General features: G+C 47.2%; 1 protein-coding gene across 3 annotated transcripts in view; it reads left to right on the plus strand.

The window, feature by feature from the left end:
- The first annotated feature begins 3,326 nt into the window (after nt 1-3,326).
- The window catches only part of RABGEF1 (RAB guanine nucleotide exchange factor 1), an 88,148-nt gene continuing 67,913 nt past the window's right edge, over nt 3,327-23,561 (plus strand). For 2 of the 3 annotated variants that reach the window (XM_079946128.1, XM_079946129.1), the window contains exons 1-4: nt 3,327-3,712; nt 6,134-6,303; nt 9,436-9,614; nt 10,054-10,426. In XM_079946128.1, coding sequence (XP_079802254.1) covers nt 3,569-3,712; nt 6,134-6,303; nt 9,436-9,614; nt 10,054-10,426 — 866 coding nt within the window. In that variant the 5' untranslated portion in view covers nt 3,327-3,568. The remainder of the gene's footprint in view (nt 3,713-6,133; nt 6,304-9,435; nt 9,615-10,053; nt 10,427-23,561) is intronic. The other variant, XM_079946130.1, reaches the window with a different exon arrangement.

Here is a 23,561-nt window from a genome sequence, read left to right on the forward strand (position 1 = left end):
GGGCCCATATCATCTTGCACAGTGAAAACATCCATGGTTACCAGTGTGTACTCCAAACCAAAGAGCCCCCCCCCAAAATGTTCTGCTCTGAATAACACCCCTAGGACCTCTCACAACTTGAGGGGAGCCCCTTCCCACCAGCCCAGCATGATGGCATCCTGGAATTCCCTACCTCTATGATACCAGCAACAATCCATGCCCTTATATACTAATAATACCAATAAAATACATGAGAAAAAAATCTACATGGAGAGGTAACTCTTTGAATGTGATCACAGCACAAATTTCTTTCATGTATTCATCTACTGAGTTGCTACTATATGCCAGGCATTGTGCTGGACTTCGGAGGTTGATTACAGAGAGTAATGAGACAGTAAAATGGATGCCCCACCCTGCTTTCTGACACCCAGGAAGGCAAAGACCAACATGGGACCTCTGCTACAGCCACAGCAAAAAGGAAACGTTTTTAACACTCCCATATCCAAACTTGTCCACCGAAAGAGCAAGAAGCCTGGCCTCCAACTCAGTGTTCACTTTCCCCCTCCAAATCTCAAGTGCAGGGATCTGCTTGGTGAAGTTAGGTCACCTGGGGAACCCAGGATACAAGGTACCATGAGACAAGCAGCTTTTAGATTTCAAGGTTCTAGCATTCAGTGAGGCATACTGGGGTGGTGGTGGGGACCGGGGTTCAGAAACGAGATGTGAGAGGCAATCTGAACATCGGCTACATTTACCCTGTGCACTGTGCGAAGAGAAGTCCAGGAGACAGAACAGCAGTGGTTAACGAATGGGGGTGTGTCAGAGGCTGGGGGAGAGCTGAGCTGGGCTGAGAGCAAGTGGGCCCTTAGCCAAGCTTCTGTGCCTTGGGAAGCTGCTGGCAAACAACCTCCTCCTCAAGGCTGGGAGAGAAAGGAAAGGCGAGTCCTCCAACTGGAAGGAAAAGAAGATGGATGCTTTTGTTACCGTTTTCATTTCCGTTATTGTTGAATAAATTAGAATCGGAGAAAAAATTCAGTAGCTGAATCAGCACTTTGTTAATCTGTTGCCATTCAAAAGGTTTTTTCTTTGGTGAGGCATGGAGAACAGAATCCAATTGACTAATCTCAGGACTCCATGCCTGTAGGACTCTTTTTTTGGTTGACTCCTGGAGGAAAAGTAATCCCAGGGCTATAAGTGCTCGTGTTCTGAGAGCAGCCCACACCTCTGCGCGGCCATGTGCTACCCATCCCCCCCCACCCCCACCCCCCCCGCCGAGGCTCACTGACCCTTCCCTACAGCCCTCAAGCGAACTGGCCTGGAAGTCATTTCACTGCAGGGTGGGGATGGCCACTGCCAGCAAACTGCCCTGCTTTCCCAGAACGCCTGCTCCAACCCCTGCCTACTCAGTCAGCAAGTCCTCATTCCAGGCGGCTGCCCTTGGACTTCTCCCCACCGTGTAAACATAACCAACTGGGAAACTATATTCCTGAAGGAAATCCTCAGCTGAAGAGGAAGATGAAAACTCCAACACATTCAGTGACGTAACCGTGATTGCACATGGATTTTCCTACCTCCTGAGCCTCTGGGGTTCCTGTCCCATTCTCTTTATACAGCCTTGCTTTAAGGTGTAGGAATAACTGTCACTCTGATAGACCTTAGCTCTCTGGTTTCCTCATATGGATTCCTAGAGGAGGAGGGGTCATCTGGCAGAGTGGGTAACTGGAAGGAAGCTGGTCCAGGTAACTCCTTGTTGCGTTACTTAATGAACCAACCCAGAATCTACTCAGACTTCTTGTTATGTAAGATAATAAAATTCTCCTATTATTAAAGCCACTTTGGATTGCAGTTTCTATTACAGCTGAAACATCCAAAGGATGGAAAGAGGAAATTTTGTTATAGATATTGTTGAGAAAGGCTGGAGCAGGTAGTGATAGCTAAGAGATGGCCTCAGGGGGCCTTCTTTAGGGCAGTGCCATTCAAAATGTGATTCAAGGACTTGCAGCATCAGAATTACCTAGAGTGGGACTTCCCTGGTGGTGCACTGGATAAGACTCCGTGCTCCCAATGCAGGGAGCCCAGGTTGGATACCCAGTCAGGGAACTAGATTCCACACGCATGCCGCAACTAAGAGTTTGCATGCTACAACTAAGGCGCCCGCCTGCCACAACTAAGGGGCCCACGTGCTGCAACTAAGACCTGGTGCAACCAAATAAATAAATATTAAAAAAAAAATTACCTGGGAGTTTGTTAGGAATGCAAATTCAAGGGCTTCATCCCAGATGGACTAAATCAGATTCTATGGAGGTAGGGCTGGGAATCTGTATTTTAACAAGTTCTCCCTCCAGTGCTTTTGATGCAAGTATATTTGGAGAAAACACTGACCTAGGAGACTCCTAACAGCTGGGAGTGTGATTGGTCCAAAGAGGAAGTGCTGTGCCTCTTGCTCATGGCTGACCTCCCTGAAGCTGTTCTAATCTTCTAGGACTCAGTTTCCTTTTCTGTCACAACAATGTGAGATTCAAATGAGGAACTGGGTGTAAAAATGGTTTGAAGAGCTAAAACCTTGGCCCCCTAGGAGAGTCTCTGAGCTGACCCTGTCATGCCAGGGGACACAGCATCCGAGGCTGCCGACAGATGTGTTGGACCAGGCTGGACTCTGCCTCAGCAGCCTGTGAGCTTCTTTGGACAGGGCCTGTTTCCATCTGTGTCTCCAGGTGCCCAGCAGAAGAACTGACACATAGAGGGTGGAGAGTCACTGTCATTCTTAATTGAACTCAACTGCCCCTATTTTGAGTTTCCTTTTCGGACTGCTGCTTGAGTCAGTCAGGAAAGACTGGAGACCCAGGTTTTACCCTTGTGGTTAGAGGAGAGCCAGCCCCTGTCGCAGTGCTGCCCTTCCTCTCCTACAACCTCAGTGACCTCAGCCGTCCTCCCTCACAATCCTCCAGGAAAGGATGCTCAGGCTCTCCATTGAGGTGACCTGGTCCTCCCAGATTTCCCTGGCCTTCGACGCCCAGGGATGCACAGGACCCGTTGCCCTGGAAACGTACGAACGATTAAGTCACTAGCCCTCCCTCGTCTCAGGTTTCTAGGTGTGGACTTGGACGCGGGAGCCACTCCCCAAGCCTATAAAAAGGCCTGGCTTAGAGGTGGGGGCCTCGCGCGCACCCAGCGCGCCGAGCCAGTGTTAGCTGGCTGGAGAGGGCGCGCCTGCTGGCCAGAGGGCCAATCAGAGCAGGGCAGGCCAGCCGGTCCGGCTCCCGGTGGCCACTTAGACGCTGGCTGAAAGCGCTGCCTGCTCTGCGATTGGGCGAGCTTCCTGCCAATCAGGGGAGGAAGCCAGCAGGGGTTCGGCCAATAACGGCAGGCGACCGGGTCAGGCCGGTCGCCCTGCGGTCGTCAGGGTGGTCGGCGAGCCCGTCGGCGCTGAGGGAGCGACGGCCCTCCGGCCCGCGCGCGCTGCGCTTTCCGCCCCTCCGGCCCCGCCCGTCGGCCGCGCCGCGTCATGCCAGGCGCTGCTGGGTGCTAGTACCCGGGCCGCCGCCCTCCCGCCCGCCTGAAGCCGCGCCCACTGCCCAGAGCCAGAGGGATGGTGGTAGTCACGGGGCGGGAGCCAGACAGCCGTCGCCCGGACGGTGCCATGTCCAGCTCCGACGCCGAAGACGACTTTCTGGAGCCGGCCACCCCGACAGCCACGCAGGCGGGGCACGCACTGCCTCTCCTGCCGCAGGAGGTACCTGGACCGAGGGCGTGCGGGGGTGCGGGAAGGGGCGCGGGGGGAGGAGCCGGTGCCAGGCAGAGCTGACCTTGGGATGTGAGCAGCGCTGCCGCGCTGAGGCAGGGGTGGGGGTCGGGCTGAGGGCGGCGCCAGAGGAGCCGTGCTCCCCTGCCCACCCCGCTCCCACCCACCACCCGACCCCACCCCACCCCCGAAATGCACCAGGTGTGTCTTCCCAGCCCCAGGCGGCACCTGGCCCTCCCATCCCCCTCCTTCCAGGATTCACTGCCAGCAGGGTTGGTACTCCCATCCCTATGTCCCACCTTACCTACTGGAGGAGGGAGGGTAGGCCGTGGGAAGGGGCCCTTGGAGCCCCAAGAGATGATAGTGTCTCCTAGAGAATCCAAGAGGAGGCCTCAGTGGTTGCCCAAACCCAGTCTCCAGCTGCCCAGAGAGTGGGGTTACGGGCTGTGTGCAGATAAGAAGCAGGCCAGTTAATAGATGTGGCCTCACTCACCTGACACCTCCATGGCTTTCCCTCCTAGCTGCTGTGCTGTGATGCACAGTGGCTTCCACTGGTCTTACTTAACGCATGTGACACTATCACACGAACACCTGAAATGACCCTCAAGAGAAGGGAAAGGAGGGAAGGTGGGGCTCTGCTGGGCAGTGAAGACAGAGGCTAGGAGGTAGGGGCTAAGGTAGTGGCAGACATGACCTGTGGAGTCCTAGGTGAAGAGACTGAGACCCAGAGGGGCACGATGGGGCTGGGTGAGGCTCTCTGGGAACTGTAGTGTCCTCTTTGGTTACGAACCAGTACTCTAAACATCGTGGGGCAGTTGTGAAAATGGGCAGATCTCCAGAAGGACTCTTTGTAATTGGAAAAAAAGAAGGGAACCGTTGGAGACCCAGGGTGCCATTTTTTGTGCACTGTCACTGGTGAGACGGTGTGGCTTGAGGAAAAAAGCACAGGACCCGGAGACCATAGGCCAGCACTCCAGTGCCAGCTCTTTCACAAATTACATGGCTTCATGTGAGTAATGTGAAGTATTATTATCTCCAAATAATATTGGGGTCCTTGGTATGCACATAAAATAGTTTTAGAGGAGCTAGCTATAGAATAAGCAGAAGGCGTTTCCTGTCCTCTGGGTGCAGAAGAGTAACAGTACCTACATTCACAGAACTGTAAGTGCCCGTCCGTTTCATTCATCCATTCATTCAGTGCATATTTGGGGCTTTACTATGAGCCAGGCACTGCACAAGACACGGGGCAACTTTGATGTAACGTATTTGTATCCTACTTTATTTCACAAAGGATTTGAAAGTTGGGGGAAAGGACTGTCTAGATAAATACACATAGACTTTCACAGAGCCAGAGAGATGTCGTAATATTGAAAAGTATGCACTGGGATAAAATTTTAGTTAATCTGCAGGAGGTTTGTGGGAAAATTAGGGAGAACTGGCCTCATTTCTTTCAAAACCACAAACAGTGAAAGAGATTTAAAAAAATAAATAAAGGTCCTGAGCATTTTAGGGAGACCCTAGAGCTTCTCAGGGCAAATGTAGGTACCATCATTCCCTGCCCTTGCCTCCAGAACTGTAGCTGGACTGGGCACTAATCTCCCTGCACAGATTAAGGAAAGAAGTGGAGAGGTACAGAGGATGAGGAGTGGATGCCTGGCATTATTCAACAAACATCTGTGGGCCCTGCTCTGGGTGGCCTCAGTATAGGTGAACAAGATGCTGTTCCTGCCCTCGGGAAACTTGGGCAATAATAACGACCGATAGCACAAAGCTCCCGTTGTGCAGAGCTCTGTTATACAGGAGAACGTGGGCTACAGTGAAGGCACAATGGCTGGAGTGTTCAGTGAACCCTGTCTTGGGGCAGGCAAAGGACAACAGAGCAGAAATGCTCACGGAGTACGGGACCTTGAATAGAAGCTCTCAGAATGAGTGGATGCTGCTAACCGATATGGCGCCTTGGTGTGAATTAGCAAAAGGGTGTACAGCTGGGCTGGCAGACCCCGCTCACGCAGGTGCCCCTGTGCAGTGAACAGCGCACACTGCCAGATGGGGCCATTGCATTTGCTGGATGGACAGAGGGAGGGTGGCAGGAGCGCTGGGGACGGAGAAGACAGCATGAGCAAGGGCACAAAGGTGGGGAGTTCAGGAAGTGGAAGGAGGACAGTAAAGGCTTTGAACTCTAGAGCAGAGATTGTAGGACTGCGGTGCAGAGACCTGATTTAAGAGCTGTGGGAGGATGGGGAGGACTTGGTAATTGATGAATGCAGGGAAAGGGAGGGGAGAGAAGAGGTCAGAAAGATGCCTGGGTTTGGGCCTCGGGTGGCGCTCATCAGACCCAGGAAGGCGGCAGACGGGGCAGCCCCGGCTTGCCTCCCCACCGTGGGACTAAAAGTGCCGGTGATTCCTCCCCAGTTCCCTGAGGTTGTCCCCCTTAACATCGGAGGGGCTCACTTCACCACACGCCTGTCCACCTTGCGGCGCTACGAGGACACCATGCTGGCGGCCATGTTCAGCGGGCGGCACTACATCCCCACGGATGCCGAGGGCCGCTACTTCATTGATCGGGACGGTGCGCACTTCGGGTACGTTCCTCCCTCTGCCATCAACTGCAGGGTCCTAGCAAGTGAGCAGCCCGGGCTTGGGCATGGGACTTTGATGTCTTCCATAACACCTAGAAGAGGAGATAACCTGCTGGTGGAATTTAATAAATGTGCATATTGCATTGCATCAGAATTCTTAGTTTCTTTCCCAGAGGAGGCAAGGACAACCGGAGAAACCCCAGGTGACACACATTGGCTGGATGTGATGAAACTGATTCTCTGCTATGCAAATTAAGACTGGGAAGTTGTCATCCCTGTGGAATAGGTGTGACCGCACCGAGAGGCAGGGGAGTTCCAACACAGCTTCTGGGAGAAGACCCTCAGATCCAGATTCTGGGGCTCGGCATCGCTGTTAGGGAGAAACATGGGGTGTGGCAGTGGTTCCCAAACTTCTTTCAATAGTTTGAAACAAATAAATAGGACAAAAAAAGGTGAGGGAAGGGCCAACATAGGGTTGCCATCCTGTAATTTTGCCAAGTCTTTAAAAAACAAAACACCTTCAGGGACTTCCCTGGCGGTTCAGTGGTTGCTTCCACTGCAGAGGGCACAGGTTCAATTCCTGGTGGGGGAGCTAAGATCCTGCGTACCGCACCGTGCAGCCAAAAAAAAAAACCCCCCCAAAACGAAACAACCACAGCAAAAACACACACACAAAAACCCCACTTTCAATTGTTACTGTCATTTTAACAGTAAAACATGGAACAACACAATCTCAAAAAAAGATAGCCCTTCCCAAGAGAGGACTTCTGACAACCTTACAGATAAACAATTTAAAGACTTTATGTTTTGGTTTCCTTGTTTGTGAAATGAGAAGTAATTATAGCTGCCTTGCAGGCCTGTCATGTGGATTAAATAAAGAGGCTTGGTGTGACCCCTGGCCAGGTCCTTTCAGAGTATGTGGCTGAAACTCTTTGCCCCATCCGTCTAACTTTGGAGATGACTGGAGAACTAACATGGTCTTTGACCTTGAACAAAAGGAGACCCTCCAACCACTACGTCTCTGTGCCGGCCTCCAAGTAGGATTGCCCACACTGGGAGAAGGGTCATTTTCATCCTCAGAAAGGAGCCTCGTCAAATAATTTGCTCTGAAGCATCTGGGTTTCCCCATTGGGCGGTCAGCTGCCTCCAGTGCTGAGAAAACAAAGTGTCACATCGCTCTGCAGAGCTATAAAAAGATTTTTGTTTGCAGGCTGTTTGGGAGAGGAAAGTGCTCGGCCCGGCTGGCAGCTCCCACAGCACTCTTCACTGGGCCTTGCCCGCGGTTATGTTTTTCAGGACTCACCAAGATTTGCTTACGATCCTAGAGGACTGATTTTCGAAGGAGTGACGGGGAAGGGGAACCCGGTTTGGCCCTAGGCTGATGCGCCCATACCCAGGTGGCCACAGCTGGAGAGTGGCAGGGCCAGGCAAGGGCATGGCAGCAAGCAGGATATTGTGGTGTTTATCCTCAGGCTACTGGACTCCAGTGGCCTAAGATTCATCAGCAGCCTGTGGAGCTGTTGAAAGATTCAGATAAAATAAAATAGGGATTTAGGGCATTTCTCTGCGGGTGAGCTCACGTAGCCCCAGCAGCCACCATGGAGGCTGCCTGGGCCTCCACCTGGGGCACTTTCCCGTTGTGATCAGTGCACAGCGGCTTGGACTGGAGTCTGGACCACTGTGGGTGTGGATTTGGAGTCCCCCGTGTCTGCATCTGGCTAGCTGTGGCTCCTTTAGCAAGGGTGTTCCTTAAGCTCTCTGAGCCCCACTTTTTCCTCATTTATAAAACGGACGTAAGAAAGCACTTACCCCATGTCGTTGGAAGGATTAAATGGGATAACTCCTGAATAGTGACTGACACAGATTAGTACTTGGTGAGTGTTGGCTGGTGTTGCTTCATGGTCATAGACTCACTACTGAGGTAACAGCTTGGTCTTGGGGTTTACTGATACATCCTCACAGAAAAGCCCTTCCCACACCTACCAGTGATGGGTCTGATTACTTTCAGCCCTAAAGAATCTGAAGAGAGAATTAAAAGAACTGAATTGTTATTTTAAGAAGGTGCAGTATGTGATTTTTTGTTCACTCCTGAAGCCAGTTTATTCAGGTGTCAGGGTTAGGCATTCCTCTTCTCCGTATAGCTACAGAATGATACTGATGGCAAGGATCTGTGGGGAGTGCAGAACTCTTCCACGTGGCTGGTGCGAATAAAATGCTACAACCACTTTGTCAAACAGGCACTTATGACCGAACAGTTCTCCTCCTGATGTTTACCCAAGAGGAATCGGTGCCTGAGTCCACAAGAAGATTACAGGGAATGTTTATCACAGCTTTACTCTTAGGAGACCCCAACTGGAAACAATTCGAATGTCCATCAACGGGAGAATGGGTAAATAGTTTATAGTGTATCCATACAACGGTATGCTACTTAGCGATAAAATGAAGGAAACTTCTGCTACACATGATGACGTAGGGAATCAATCTCAAAGACACTAGGTTGAGGGGAAGAAGCCAGGCACAAAAGAGAACATACTGTGTGATTCCACTTACATGCATTTCAAGAAGAGGCAAAACTAATCTTTGTTGATAGAATTAGAAGTTAGAGTGGTTGTCTCTGTAGTGATTGGCTGGGAAGAGGCACAGGGAAACTTTAATTAGGTGGACATGTTCTATATCTTGATGTATGTGGTGGTTGTGTGGGTATATTCATACGTGAAAAAGTAATTGGCCTGTACAATTAAGATGTGTACCTTTATTGGCTATTATCTGTACCTCAATTCAAAATATAATTAAGGGGCTAGATATCATATCTTCCCATTTTTCCTGTATATACTTAACAATTATAATAAAAACGATACAATAACAACTACTAACACTTAGTGAGGGCTTGCTCTGTGCCAGGTATTTTCTAAGCACTTTTTATGTATTAACTTATTTAATCCCCTCATAACATTATGGGGTAGTTTTCTTATTTTCCCCCATTTTACAGAGGAGAAAGGGCACAGAGAGGTTAAGTTCACTTACCCAAGGTTACACAGCTGGCCATCTGGGTCCAGATCCTGTGCTCTAACCACTGGGTGGCACTGTCCGGATCCATTTACTCCTTCTCACCAACCCTCTTTCCTTCCTGCTCAGAGATGTGCTGAATTTCCTGCGCTCGGGGGACCTGCCGCCCCGGGAGCGCGTGCGGGCCGTGTACAAAGAGGCCCAGTACTATGCCATCGGGCCTCTCCTGGAGCAGCTGGAGAACATGCAGCCACTGAAGGGGGAGAAAGTGCGCCAAGCGTTTCTGGGACTCATGCCCTATTACAAAGGTGAGGGGCTCACTGTGCGGGGCAGTCGGGGTGTGAGGAGGGAGGGTAGCGAGGCATCTGTCAGTGCTGAGGTCTCCACCAGAACAAGTGGGTCATGGCTCGCCAAGACACCTGTCCTACTCAAGATGGGAGAGGATCCTGCTTCCCTTCCTGCCGCCCTCCCAGTCCCGCAGGAAGATTCAGATGAAATAGGGACCACCTTGCCTGCAACGTCATCAAATCGCATTTCAGAAGGGTGGTACTCATCCCATCCCCTTTGTTTCCTTTTGCCCTGCAGAACCACGATTCCTGTTTAAGTTTGTGCCCTTCATGGGCCCAGAGTCCCTTCCCCAGGGATCTGTCTCTTCCCTCTTGGGTCCACTGTCACTGGGGCTCTCTCTGTGCCCCGCCCCCCTCCCCACCCCCGTCCCACTGATGGGTGACGTGTTCACCCCCGCAGACCATTTGGAGCGGATTGTGGAGATTGCCCGGCTGCGCGCCGTCCAGCGGAAGGCCCGCTTTGCCAAGCTCAAGGTCTGTGTCTTCAAGGAGGAGATGCCCATCACCCCCTACGAGTGTCCGCTTCTCAGCTCCCTGCGCTTTGAACGGAGCGAGAGTGACGGACAGCTCTTCGAGCACCACTGCGAAGTGGATGTGTCTTTCGGGCCCTGGGAGGCCGTGGCTGACGTTTATGACCTGTTGCACTGCCTGGTCACGGACCTCTCGGCCCAGGGCCTCACCGTGGACCACCAGTGCATCGGGGTGTGTGACAAGCACCTCATCAACCACTACTACTGCAAGCGCCCCATCTATGAGTTCAAGATCACATGGTGGTGAGTAGCCCTGGCAGGGAGCAGAGTCCTGTCAGGGAGGGTGTCCGTTCCCCTTGGCAGCTCTGGGAGCAAGGTCCCTGGAAGGGCTGCTGGCTGCCCCAGAACCTGCTGAGGTGAGGACGGATCCTGAGGCACAACTCCAGGCGGACGGAGGTGCAGCCCCAGTCTCCTTGGCTGTACCTTGGGGCCAGGTTCAGGGCTGGTGGCCCACGAGGACTTGGTGCCTGCGCTCACCTGGCCTTTCCTCGAGGCACGGCAGTCTCTGCCTGAGGCTTATGGGGTCCGGCTAGCGAGGGCTTGACCAGGAAGTCCAGAGAGGTTTTGTCACTTTCTTGATCTTGCAAGAGAGTTTCTGCCCTTTTTAGAGTCACGTTACCAAACTCACGTAGGCATAACCACTCCTCCATCCTGTTCAAGAGTCCCTTCCTGTGCTCAGTGTATCAGTATGAATGTGGAACATGATGGGGGATTTACCCAAGGAGCCACCTAGAGCCCCTGGCTGAAGAAGGAACATTTTCTCTCCCTCTTCCCTCAACAGTAGCCCCACGCTTTGTTTTAGGATGTGGACTCTTTTCCTCCCAAAACATATTCTTCACCACCTTTTGGAGATGTAACCATAGTTGCCAAAGCCATGCACCAGGTTGGCCTTAGAAAAGCACAATGTTTACAGCCCTGCCTCAGGGCCTTGGCTTCTCCTACCTTCCACTAACCTTCCTTGCTTGAAGGGTTATCTTCTCATGGGGCTGGAATGCACATTTCAGGGACTCCTTTTGAAGATCCCTAAGTCAAGCAGGCAAGATGCCTAGTTGTTGTGTTATCTTTGAGATGTAACATCCTTTCTAGAGGCTCAGAATACATCCTTGACTGCTATTCCATGTTAGGATCCAATTTGTGGTGAACCTCCTTGGATGGGAACTCCTGTTGCTTTTTCCTGCCAACGTTCTCCTTCTCGGAGATTGTCTATCTTGGGGAAGGAAAGAGAGGGCCGGAGGAGAGGCGCAGCTATCCCAGGAGCTGTGGGAAGAGAGCAGCAGCCCTCCGTTATGTTTGCCTCTGCACAATTCAGAGAGAAAAAGATCCACCAGCTTCTGTTCCACTGCGTTTCCTTCTCGCGCTGTCTGCAGCCTGGGGCAGCCAGTCGGGGTGTGGGCCTGCACCCCCTAGAGGAAATGCTCTGCAGCACCAGTCACTGGAACGGGGACGTTCCCTTGCTGCGTGCAGGGCTTCTCCCTGTAATCGTGATTGAACTTGACTGCTCCTGGGTGTTGTTGTAGGGAGATTTTTTTTCTGTCAGCCTCATCGGTCTCAGTCTTACAAGACCAGATTGGCGAGGAGGGTAGTGGGGGAGCTGAGGAAGAGAAGGCCAAGCCCTGGGGCCTTGGCTGAGCTCCTTCACGGGGCAGGGACCCCTTGGCCCCTGTATGGGAGGATTCCAGGGCATGGTCCCCCGCTCTTACACTGTATTCTTATGTGCGTGGAGCAGGTGTCCAGGCTGACATCTAAGGGGACGGTCCAGTCAGTGGTTCAGGTTCTGAGATAACATGTTCTCTCCTTGTTCTCATCCGCAAACGGCTTGTCGCTTTTCCGGAGCTGATGTCCCTGCTTGGATCTTACCCCGACAGCACAGCTCTTGCCTTGTCCTCAGAGAAGGGTCTTTCATTTAAGTTGCCCAGATCGGCAAATAGATTGAACGCTAATACAGGTTCGTTTTTTGACAGACACTGAGGCAGGCTCTTCAGGAGGGAGCCAGTGTGAGGAGAGAGCAGATAGGTAAGCCCAGTGCCTGCAGTGATCCGACCTCGGCCCCTTCTCTTGCCTTCCCTGGCCCAGAGCATCGCAGCACTCGGTTATTGAGAGTCCATACACATAAGACAGGGAGGGACTGGTTCACGTAAGCTCAAGTCAGCTCAGAATCAGGCCCTGAAGACCTGCTTGGGGCTTCAGGGACGCTGGATAGGAACGCTGTCCCTGCGCCTCTTGCTGGAGCCCCTCCATTCCTCTGCCCCTGTGTTGTCCTCGCGGAGGTGCTCTGTGCCGTCGTGGGGGGACAGGGCTGTGGCCAGTAGCCCAGGCAGAGCAGGGACACTGGCGGCCAGCTTAGAGCTCCTTCTACATGGAGTAAAAGAATTCGGTGGCCCTGTTTGGCCATCGTCTGTTGAGAAGCCAAGGCCAGGCTGCGAAGCGCTCTTGGATGTGGAGGGTTTGTGGTGATCGCCTCCAAATAAAGGTCATCTCTGAGGAAGTGACTTCTCCTAGTTGGGTCCCTTTTCAGCTGTCAGCGGCCAAGCCCAGAACATAAGAAGCGTTGGGTAAGGAAGGAGGGCTCCAAAGGACGGCTGCTTCTCCCAGATTGAAAGGAAGTCTGTCTTCATGGAATTCTTGTGTGTAACGTCCTTGGGTCAAACCAAGGGGCCTGCCTTTGGAGCTTCCCTTATGTTTGACTTCGGGTACCTTTTCTCCCAGGTGCTCCATTCACTGGTTGGGAAGGTGATAGTTACAGGAAATAGGACCGCATGGTGCAATGCTAGCTGCAATTCAGTAAGAATGAAAAACTTAACTGCAGCTAAGTTTGAAAAGATTGAAACAAAACCACAGTGAAACCCAGCACACCATCCCAGGTGGGGGAATTCTTTGGGTAACGCTCTAAATAGAAGACATAGAGGAATCGTCACCATCCTTATTCTACCTCTGGTGAATTCAGCAGGCTGTCCAGCGCTTATCACGTGGAAAGCAGTCGACTGTGCTCTGAAAATTTCTGTTCTTTCTCTCTGGGGCTTGGGATGTTCTGGGAGCTGTCTGAGCCTTGTGCCTCAGGCTGCTCAGGTGATGTAATCTTCCTGTTCTGGGTTGCTCCTTGGAGGACTAGGAAATTGACATCTGCAAGCCACAGACTAGGAAATTGACATCTGCAAGCCACAGATGGGTGAGCCTTACTGTGTGCTCTTGGTCTAAGTTGGATCCTGAAATGGTTAAGACATATAACAACAACAAAACAAAAACCACTCACACTAATCATTTTGATCCCAGTTAGAATTTCAGATATCATCCTTCTGCATACCTTCTGTCTGTATTTGATTGTGCTACAAGTGAGTAAGCTTTCTCGGGTACCATTTTGCTGGGGCTCTTTCATGAAGGTGGCGCGCCTGCCTCGTGATCCTTAAAAGAGGGAGGCTTTATTCATCAGAAGCCAGAGTGTTGGGAACTGGGGTGGGAGAGGCACTTTTTGGAATTCTGGAAGAAACATACATGTATACATATGTTAATTGGAGGAAGGGCGGGCTGGCAGAGGGTCAGAGGAGGTGGGAACAGAGACGGGGAGGAGGGATAGGCAGTTGCCTCTGGGAGTGGGAGGTCGCGGGGTGGTCGGTCGTCTTCCTTCTGTACAGTGTGGGCTTTGTGTTCACAAGATAACGCTGCCTGTGTTTGTTCATTTCCTGTCTGTGAGCGCTTTGGTGCATGGAGCCTCAGTACCCTCACCTGGCATTAAAGTCAAGAATTAGAACCTGGGTGCCGTGCCTTTCTTGTTTAGAGACTTAACTCCTCCCTCCTCCGCCCTCCACGCTGCCAGCAAATATGTGTTGATTTCTGCTTAAAACGTGGTATGTTTTGGGATGCCATACTAAATCAAACAGGCTCTTCCCTGAGACATGCGGCTGAGCTTCCGCCCTGACCTGAAGTTAAAGGGAGACGGGCCCCTGGAGGTTCCTCTGCAGGGAACCTCCTGCAGAGGAGGTTCCTCACCTGCTCTCCGTCCCGGCAGGCGTACTCACCCGTGCCCCCAGATTTCTGGGGTTTATAGGCAGTGCTGGCCATTCGTTCATGACCCTCAGCTTCCTCACTTGACCATTCTGTCTTTTAGGAAGTGGGTTCACCTGATCCCTTACTGAAGACCCAGTGTTCCAGTAGCTGAAAGCCCTGTACATCTTTTCTCCTCTCCTGGCCCTATACATCCAAGGCACACTCCAGTACCTCAGTAGGGGTCCCAGGGAGGCACCAGCATGGGCAGCCTCTGCTCCGTGTTCCAACATCTCCATGATGCTGGGATTGGCTGAGCCCAGCAATCCTTATAGGTATGAGAGTTGGAATACATTGGGTTGGCCTAAAAATTCGTTCGGGATTTTCCATAAGATGATACACAAACCCGAACGAGCTTTTTGGCCAACCCAGTAATAAGCAGATTCAAGGTCCAGAGGCACCATGTGAGTATCTGTCCGTGCAGCCGCCTGGAGCGGTCAAGGTGAAACTGGCAACTTGGTCCACACAATGAGGGCAGGGCAGGTTTTTCAAACACTTTGGCTTCAGAAGATGCTGCATTACATGTGCAAGATCCCAAGAGGCCAGCAGAGGAACGGCAGCTCTGGTCGTAGTGGACAGAGAAGCCGCTTCAAGCTGCAGGTAGGTGCCCATGTGCAGCAGAGGCCAGCCAAAACCCAGAGCTTCCCAGAGCAGACACAGAAAGGGACAGTCTTCTCTTACAGCGGCTGACTGGCGTGCCAGAAGAGGAAACTGAACTCCCGCGCACCCTTTTGCCAACCATGTGCCTTTACATCCCACCCGTTCAAAGTGGAAAGTAACACAGAGACTCCTTGGGACCTTACGTCTGTCTCCGTGCCTGACTTGCACTTGGAGTCATTTGTATTAGTCAGGAGGGAAAAAACCACACGGTAATTTGAATAATATATATCTTTAATATAAATAGCTATTAATTATAGGAAGATTGGAGTAATGAGGGATTGGCTAATAAAGAGTAGAGATAACTATAAAGAATATAGGAATAGCAGATGTAAGAAGCAGCCACTAGGGCAGAGAGAGAGAGCGTCCAAGGACGAGTACCCCGTCCCCCCAGAGCTGATACCCAGACCTTTTTTGGAGAAGGCGTGACCATGGCTCACCGAACAGTAGAGGGAAGCCTACTTGGGGGAACTTGCTGGAAACCCACCCTCTGGGATGCTGGAAAAATCCGTTCCTTGGGAGGTGTCTTGCCAGAGGCCCTCCATGGCAAAACCACCCCAGGGGAGTGCCGGGGAAAGCTGTGGGCCTCTTTGTGCTGCTGACTACCCTGCATGGCAGGAGCTGGGTGCTGGAGAAGCTGTGTGAGCTGTGAGCAAGCACACCTGAGCCAGAAAGGAAACATCTCCCTCCTTGCAGTGTCTCACCAATGCCCTCTACTAACAAAGAATCATATCATGTTAGTCGGCAAAGGCAAAAACTACTCCTAAGTCCCAACCCAATTTTTGCGGAGGCAACGAAGGATGAATATGGGACTAAAAGGCAGTCAGTACCTGGCACATCATCTACATGTGCTGATGACTCCGCAGATGTATACTCCTGTCCAGGCTTCCTGCCTCAGCCTCGAATTATACACCCAATAACCTGCCAAATATTGCCACTTCAATATCTGTTAGCCATCTCAAACTTAATACATCCAGATGGAATTCCTGATCTCCCCTCCCACCCCAAACATCCTCATTCCACCTCCTCCCTCTCAGGAAGTGGCACCACCGTGCACCCAGTCAACAAAAACCTGCATCACCTTTCACTCCCCTCCTTCACCTTCCCCTTCTCCTTGCGATCCATCACCAAGTACTTGAATACATCTTCAAGCTGTATCGAGTTTTCACAGATTCGCTTGTTTGACTCACCATCATCTTTCATCCTGAGTTACTACAAAGGCCTCCTGGCTTAATTTGGCTCTCAATTACCCCGACTAACCTATTCTCCAGAATAGTCTTTTGAAACGGTTGATTAGATCCTGCACTATGCTGACTTAAAACCCTTTGCTTTTTTCTTTTTTTAATTAATTTTTATTGGAGTAGAGTTGATTTACAATGTTGTGTTAGTTTCGGGTGTACAGCAAAGTGAATCAGTCATACATATACATATATCCACTCTTTTAAAAATTCTTCTCCCATATAGGCCATTACAGAGTATTGAGTAGAGTTCCCTGTGCTATACATTAGGTCCTTATTATCTATTTTATATATAGTAGTGTGTATATGTCAGTCCCAATCTCCCAATTTATCCCTTCCCCCATGGTAACCATAAGTTTGTTTTCTACATCTGTGACTCTGTTTCTGTTTTGTAAATAAGTTCAAACCCTTGGCTTTTAAAATGAAATTGGAAAGGCTAACCATGTTTGATCTGGTTCCTGCCAACCCTTCCAGCCCCAACACACCACCCCGCTCCTTGTTTCCCATCCTCCACCCTGGCCTTCTTTCAGTTCCTGCCTCAGCTTTTTGTGATTGACATTTCCTCTGCCTGGGATGCCCTTCCCCCCACCCTTCTCATTTATGGCTGGCTCCTTTTCATATTTTATGTTCCAGCTCAAATGTTACATACTCAGTGAGACCTTCTCTGACCATGCCATCTCAAGCATACTCCCTCCCATTACCATCTATCACGTCACCCTATTTCTTTATAGCCTTTATTACCAATAGTAGTTGTTTGTTATGTCTCTATTTTCTTTCAAATAAGCCCCTCGAGGGCATAGATTTTGCCTCTGTTGTTCACACGTATATCCCAATGCTTGGAACAGTCAGTGCCTGGAAAAGAGGTGCTCATAGTCAAGATCTGTTAAACAATCTGTCCAGTATATGGACAGGAGACCACTTGGAGCATCTTAGTACACGGCCTGTGATTAAAGTCGGTGGGAAACTGCAAAAGGCCAATCCAGGCAGGATTACTAATGGGCCAGACCTTTCGTGAGTGAAAGTTTGGGTCACCCCACCAGGTAAAGAGATTGAGTATGGAGATTAAGTTTGATATAAGGAGATGCATATGGGTGCCAAGTTGACAGGGGGTGGAGTTATGAGAGCTAATTGTATGTGTCATCTTGATTGGGCCACAGTGCCCAAATATTTGGTCAAACATTATTCTGGATGTTTCTGTAAGGGTGTTTTTGGATGAGATTTACATTCAAATCAGTGGACTTGGAGTAAAGCAGATTACCCTCCATAATGTGGGTGGACCTCATCCAATCAGTTGAAGGCTTGAATAGAACAAAAGCCTCCCTCAGGCAGAGGGAATTCTGACAGCCGTCTGTCTTCAGACTTCACTGAAACACCAGCTCTTCCTGGTTCATCAGCAGACTGCCTTTGAACTTGAACTGTAATTCTTTCCTGAGCCTCCAGCCTGCCAGCCTCTCCCATCAGATTTTGGACCCACCAAGCCTCCACAGTCACATGGCCCAATCCCTTAAAATAATTATCTTCCTATATATACTGTATCTATCTATCTGTCTATCTATCCCAGGATATGTTATCTCTATATATATATCGTTATTCTAGAAAGAGATTTAGATACATCCTAGGAGAATATATATAATGAAATGCAAAGGTAGCATACCACATGTTTTGCCACCTTACTATTTTCATTTAACGTTATCTTTTGGAGATCTGTTCCTTTCAGTTCATGTAGAGCTGCCCCTCCCCCCCTTTAAAAATTTGATAGTATTCCATTAAAAATATGTTCCACAAAACTATTTAAAAATAGTTTCTGCTGCCTTTTGAGATACACATGCCTCTAACTATTTATCAACGGATTAATAAGCCTTTCCCACATTTAAGCAAATACAGCCCTCAGCTCTCTTGTTCTTGATATGATAAAGACTACTTAGAAACGTTAAAAAAAAAAAAGGAAAAGTAAGATGGAGGTCTTGGGTTTTTTAGCTGATTGATTCTATAATGCTTATAGATTTGAGTCATGGTTGACCACAATATGGTTCAGCAAGAGAGAATGTACTCCTTTGCTTATGTGAATGATCTGTTTTCCTTGATTTTGGGTCCTATGGAAAATGGCTTAAGTTACGTGGTTCCTGGATTGCTTCTCACTTGGGAACTTGGCAATTTGATGAGCCCTTCTGCTGTCACTAATCTGATTTTCTCCCAGAGTCTATCCCTGCGGCTTTCCCCTGGGTTGCTTCATTCTTAGGCAGCCTTTATCTACTACTGCAGAGATCGCCTTTGCCAGAAAACCAGAGAAGAGAGAGCGTCACTTTCCTGAAAGCTAGAGAAGTCCTAGAAAGGAATTATGGGCAATCCTCACGCATTTGTTGAGGCCAGGGGAATGGCAGAGCTCACATGCCTATTCTTGGAGCCAAGGGATAGGGTCATCAATGGCTGAACTCTGTGGGCTAATAATGTAGGGAGGTGCGGTTCCCCCAAAAGAAGCTAGGTAGACAAAAACCACACATCCTCTACTAGTTCTACAAAAGTGTATACTCTTTCTCTCTTCTGATAGGGACCTCTGTTTTCACTGGCAGACATTAGTCATAGCCACGTCTATGAGTTTAGCACAGATCTCTAGCTGTTAATGGTTTCTTAAAGTCTTGCATTCTGCAAAAACCAACAAAAAAAAATAATTTCCTCTGTGGGGTGAAGTAGGAGAAAAGGGGGAGAGGGTCAAGTTTTAACTCCTTTTCTCTTTAATGTATATATTAAATGGTTTGATATTAGTTTTTGATGAACTGATATGTGTCCTATCATATAGCAAGTAGAAAATTTAATTCTCCTTCTCTATGATAGTGATGTGATTTTACTATTACAAACCAGGCAAGTCTCATTAAGAAAGATTTGTTTCTTTTATATAACTGCTGCAAGAAAATGTTGCAACTGACAAGGGCTTATCTCCAAAATATACAAACAGCTCATACAACTCAACAACAAAAAATCAAACAACCCAATCAAAAATGGGCAGAAGACTTTAATAGACATTTCTCCAAAGAAGACATACAGGTGGCCAGTAGGTACATGAAAAGATGCTCAACATCACTAATTATTAGAGAAATGCAAATCAAAACTACAATGAGATACCACCTCACACCGGTCAGAGTGGCCATCATTAAAAAGTCTACAAATAACAAATGCTGGAGAGGGTGTGAAGAAAAGGGAACTCTCCTACACTGTTGGTGGGAATGTAACTTGGTGTGGCCACTATGGAGAATAGTATGTAGGTTCCTCAGAAAACTAAAAATAGAATTACCATATGTTCCAGCAGTTCCACTCTTGGGCATATACCTGGACAAAACTATAATTCAGAAAGAAACATGCACCCCTATGTTCAAGCAGCACTATTCACAATAGGCAAAACATGGAAACAACCTAAATGTCCATTGACAGATGAATGGATAAAGAAGATGTGGTACATATATACAATGGAATACTACTCAGCCATAAAAAAGAACAAAAAATGCCATTTACAGCAATATGGATGCAACTAGAGAGTATCATACTAAGTGAAGTAAGTAAGATAGAGAAAGACAAATACTATATGATATCACTTATATGTGGAATCTAAAATATGGTACAAATGAACTTACCTACAAAACAGAAACAGAGTCACAGACATAAAGATCAGACTTGTGGTTGCCAAGGGGCAGGGGGAGGGAAAGGGAAGGGAAGGACTGAGAATTTGGGGTTTGTAGATGCAAATATTTAGAATGGATAAACAGTCCTACTGTATAGCACAGGGAACTATATAATTGCTGCAAGAAATAATGGCTCAATGTTATATAAAGTCAAAATTCCTGTCTTAGTCACACATTATTAAAATTTGAAATGATAGGACAATTTGAACATGAAAATAAATAATTATAGCAATGGGTTATAACCCATTGAATAAATAAGAATCCATGAATTCATGTTGACACAAATGAATAAATAATTACATAAAAGAGGTAGAAAGGAAAGTTCTTAGAGTAAAATGTCAGCTAATAAATATAGAGAAAGAATGATGGGGTTAGAAAACCTCCATTTAGCAACCATCGTAATTATAACTGAATCATCATTAATCATCAAAGTATTTTCCTATAAATTACTAATTAATTATAAAGGTAAAAATAGTAACTTCACAGTGGAGACACCTGAAAGACTCCACCTTAATCATTAACCAAAGTTGTTAGCCAAAATGGGACAAACAGACATCATGCACATCACCTATCAATGCCTTGAGGAGAATACAACATTATGCCAGTGATTTTTCTGCCAAAAAATGAATAACCTGAATCTAATCATGAGAAAAAGTCGGAGAAACCCAAAGTGAAGAACATCTTTTAGAATGACCATCTTATACTTTACAAAAATGTCAAGATTATGAAAGACAAATTGAAATGGAAGAACTATTCCAGATTAAAGAAGGCTAAAGAGACATGGCAATCAAGTGATCCTGGGTTAGATTTGGGATCAGGAAAAACAATAGCTATAAGGGGCATTTTGGGGACAATTGAGAATTGAATAAAGGCTGTAGATTAAATAATGGAATTTTATCAATGTTAATTTTCCTGATTTTGATAATTTTGCTTTGGTTTTTCTCAGAGAATATCTTTATTCTTAGGAAATACACACTGAAATATGTCAGCATCAAGAACCATGATATTTGCAAGTTAAATTCTTTAGGAAGAAAGTGAGATAGAGAGGGTGCAAATGATAAAGAAAATGGGACAAATCTACAAGTTCAAGAAGCTCAAAAAACTCCACGTAAGATAAAGTCATAGGGCTTCCCTGGTGGCGCAGTGGTTGAGAGTCCGCCTGCCGATGCAGGGGACACGGGTTCGTGCCCCGGTCTGGGAAGATCCCACATGCCGCAGAGCGGCTGGGCCCGTGAGCCATGGCCGCTGAGCCTGCGCGTCTGTGCTCCGCAACGGGAGAGCCCACAACAGTGAGAGGCCCGTGTACCGAAAAAAAAAAAAAAAAGTCATAGAGACCCACAGCAAAACACATTGTAATCAAACTGTAGAAAGCCAAAGGAAAATACTATGGAAGCCAGAAGGGAGTCAGATGTCATATTTAAAGTGTTGAAATAAAAACCTGTCAACCAAGAATTCTGTATCTGGCAAAACTATTCAAGAATGAAGGAGAAATTAAGACATCGTTACTAGTAGACCTGCTCTGTGAGAAATGCTAAAAGGACTTCTTTGGGCTGAAGAAAAAAGGACACCAGAAGAAGCCACATGGAGAAATAAGAACACCAGTAAAGATAAATACCTAGGTAAACGTAAAAGCATTATTGTACTAAAGGTTTATAACTCCTCTCTTTTCCCCTATGTGATTTAAAAGACATATATGCATAAAACATTAATTATAAACCTGTGCTGATAGGCACACAATTTATAGAGATGAAATCTGTGACAATAACAGGATAAAATGAGAGGGACATAGTTGTATTGGAAGCAGAGTATATACTATTTTAAATAAGTTGGTATTATTCAAACTAAGTTGTTATGAGTTCAAAATGTCAATTGTAATCCCAAAGGTAACCACTAAGAAAATAACGAAAAAAATGTACAGAAAATGAAAATGGTAGGCTACAGAAAAACAATTAAATACCAAAATATGAGGTAATGGAAGAATTGAGAAAAAAAATATAAGCTATATAGAAAACAAGAAGCAAAATGGCAGAAGTAAGTCATTATTTAGCAGCAATTACTTTATTTGGTTTGTTTGTTTGCTTTTTAATATAGTCAATCGTAGCAATTACTTTAAATGTAAATAGATTACACTCTCCAATTTAAAGTCAAAGATTGGCAGAACGTATTTCCCAAAAAGTTGCATCTATCTGCTCTCTATAAGAAATTCACCTTAGATACAAAAACACAAAGAGGCTGGAAGTAAAAGGATGGAAAAATATATTCCATGAAAACAGTAACCAAAGGAGAGTTGGGGAATGTAAAAAAAAAGTTGGACTTCCCAGGTGGCTTAGTGGTTAAGAATCCGCCTGCCAATGCAGGGGACATGGGTTCGAGCCCTGGTCCGGGAAGATCCCCCATGCCACGGAGCAACTAAGCCCGCGCGCCTACAGCCCGTGCTCCGCAACAAGAGAAGCCACCGCAGTGAGAAGCCTGCACACCGCAACGAAGAGTAGCCCCCGCTCACCGCAAGTAGAGAAAGCCCATGAGCAGCAATGAAGACCCAGTGCAGCCAAAAATTTAAAAATTAATAAGTAAATAATTTTTAAAAAAAAGGTTATAAGAGACAAGAAAGACATTATAGACTGAAAAAGATTTAATCCAACAAGATGATGTAACAATTATATGCATATATACACCTAATAACCAAGCACCAAATATATATGAAACAAACAAAAAAGGCAGATTTAAAGGAGACATCAACAGTTTTACAATCAGAGTTGGAGACTTCACTATCCCGCCTTCAATAACGGATAGAACAACCAGAGACGAGATCAGTAAGGAAAGAGAGTACTTGAATGACACTATAATCCAATGAGACCTAACAGACATATATAGAATACTTCACCCAACAATAGTGGATACACACAGAACATTGTCCAGAATAGAACATATGTTGGGCCACAAAGAAAAGCCTTAGTAAATTTTGAAAGGTTGAAATCATACAAAGTATCTTTTCTAATCACAATGGAATGAAACTAGAATCAGTAACAGAGGGAAACTCACAAAAATGTAGAAATTAAAAAACATGCTTTTAACCAACGGTCAAAGAAGAAATCACAAGGGAAATTAAAAAATACTTTGAGGCAAATGAAAATGAAAACACAACGTACAAAACCTTTGGAACGACGTGAAAGCAGTGCTCATTAGGAAATTTGTAGCCATAAACATCTACATTAAAAAAGAAGGATCTCAAATCAATAACGTAACTGTACACCTTAAAGTAACTAGAAAAATGAAGAGCAAATTGAACCAAAGCTAGCAGAAGGCGGAAAGTAAAGATTAGAGTAGAGATAAATGGAATAGAGAATAGGAAAACAAGAGAATATAGAAAATCAATAAAACCAAAACTTGTTTTTTTTTAAAGATCATCAAAATTGACAAGTCTTTAGCTAGATTGACTAAGAAAAAGAGAAAACAAATTGCTAAAATCAGAAATAAAAGAGGGGACATTACTACTGACTTTACATAAGTGAAAAGGATTATGAGAATTCTATGAAAATATGTGCACCAACAAATTGAATAACTAAATGTAATGAACTAATTCCTAGACACATAAATCCTACCAAGTCTGAATCACAAAGAAATAGAAAATCTGAATATACTTATAACTAGTAAGGAGACTGAATCAGTAGTCAGAAGTTTCCCAACAAGTAAAAGCCCTGGACTTTATGGCTTTGCTGGTGAATTCTACCAAATGCTTAAACAACTAATATCAATCCTTCTCAAATTCTT

Source organism: Stenella coeruleoalba (genome assembly GCF_951394435.1).
Source record: "Stenella coeruleoalba genome assembly, chromosome: 15".
In the NCBI taxonomy this organism is placed as follows: domain Eukaryota; kingdom Metazoa; phylum Chordata; class Mammalia; order Artiodactyla; family Delphinidae; genus Stenella; species Stenella coeruleoalba.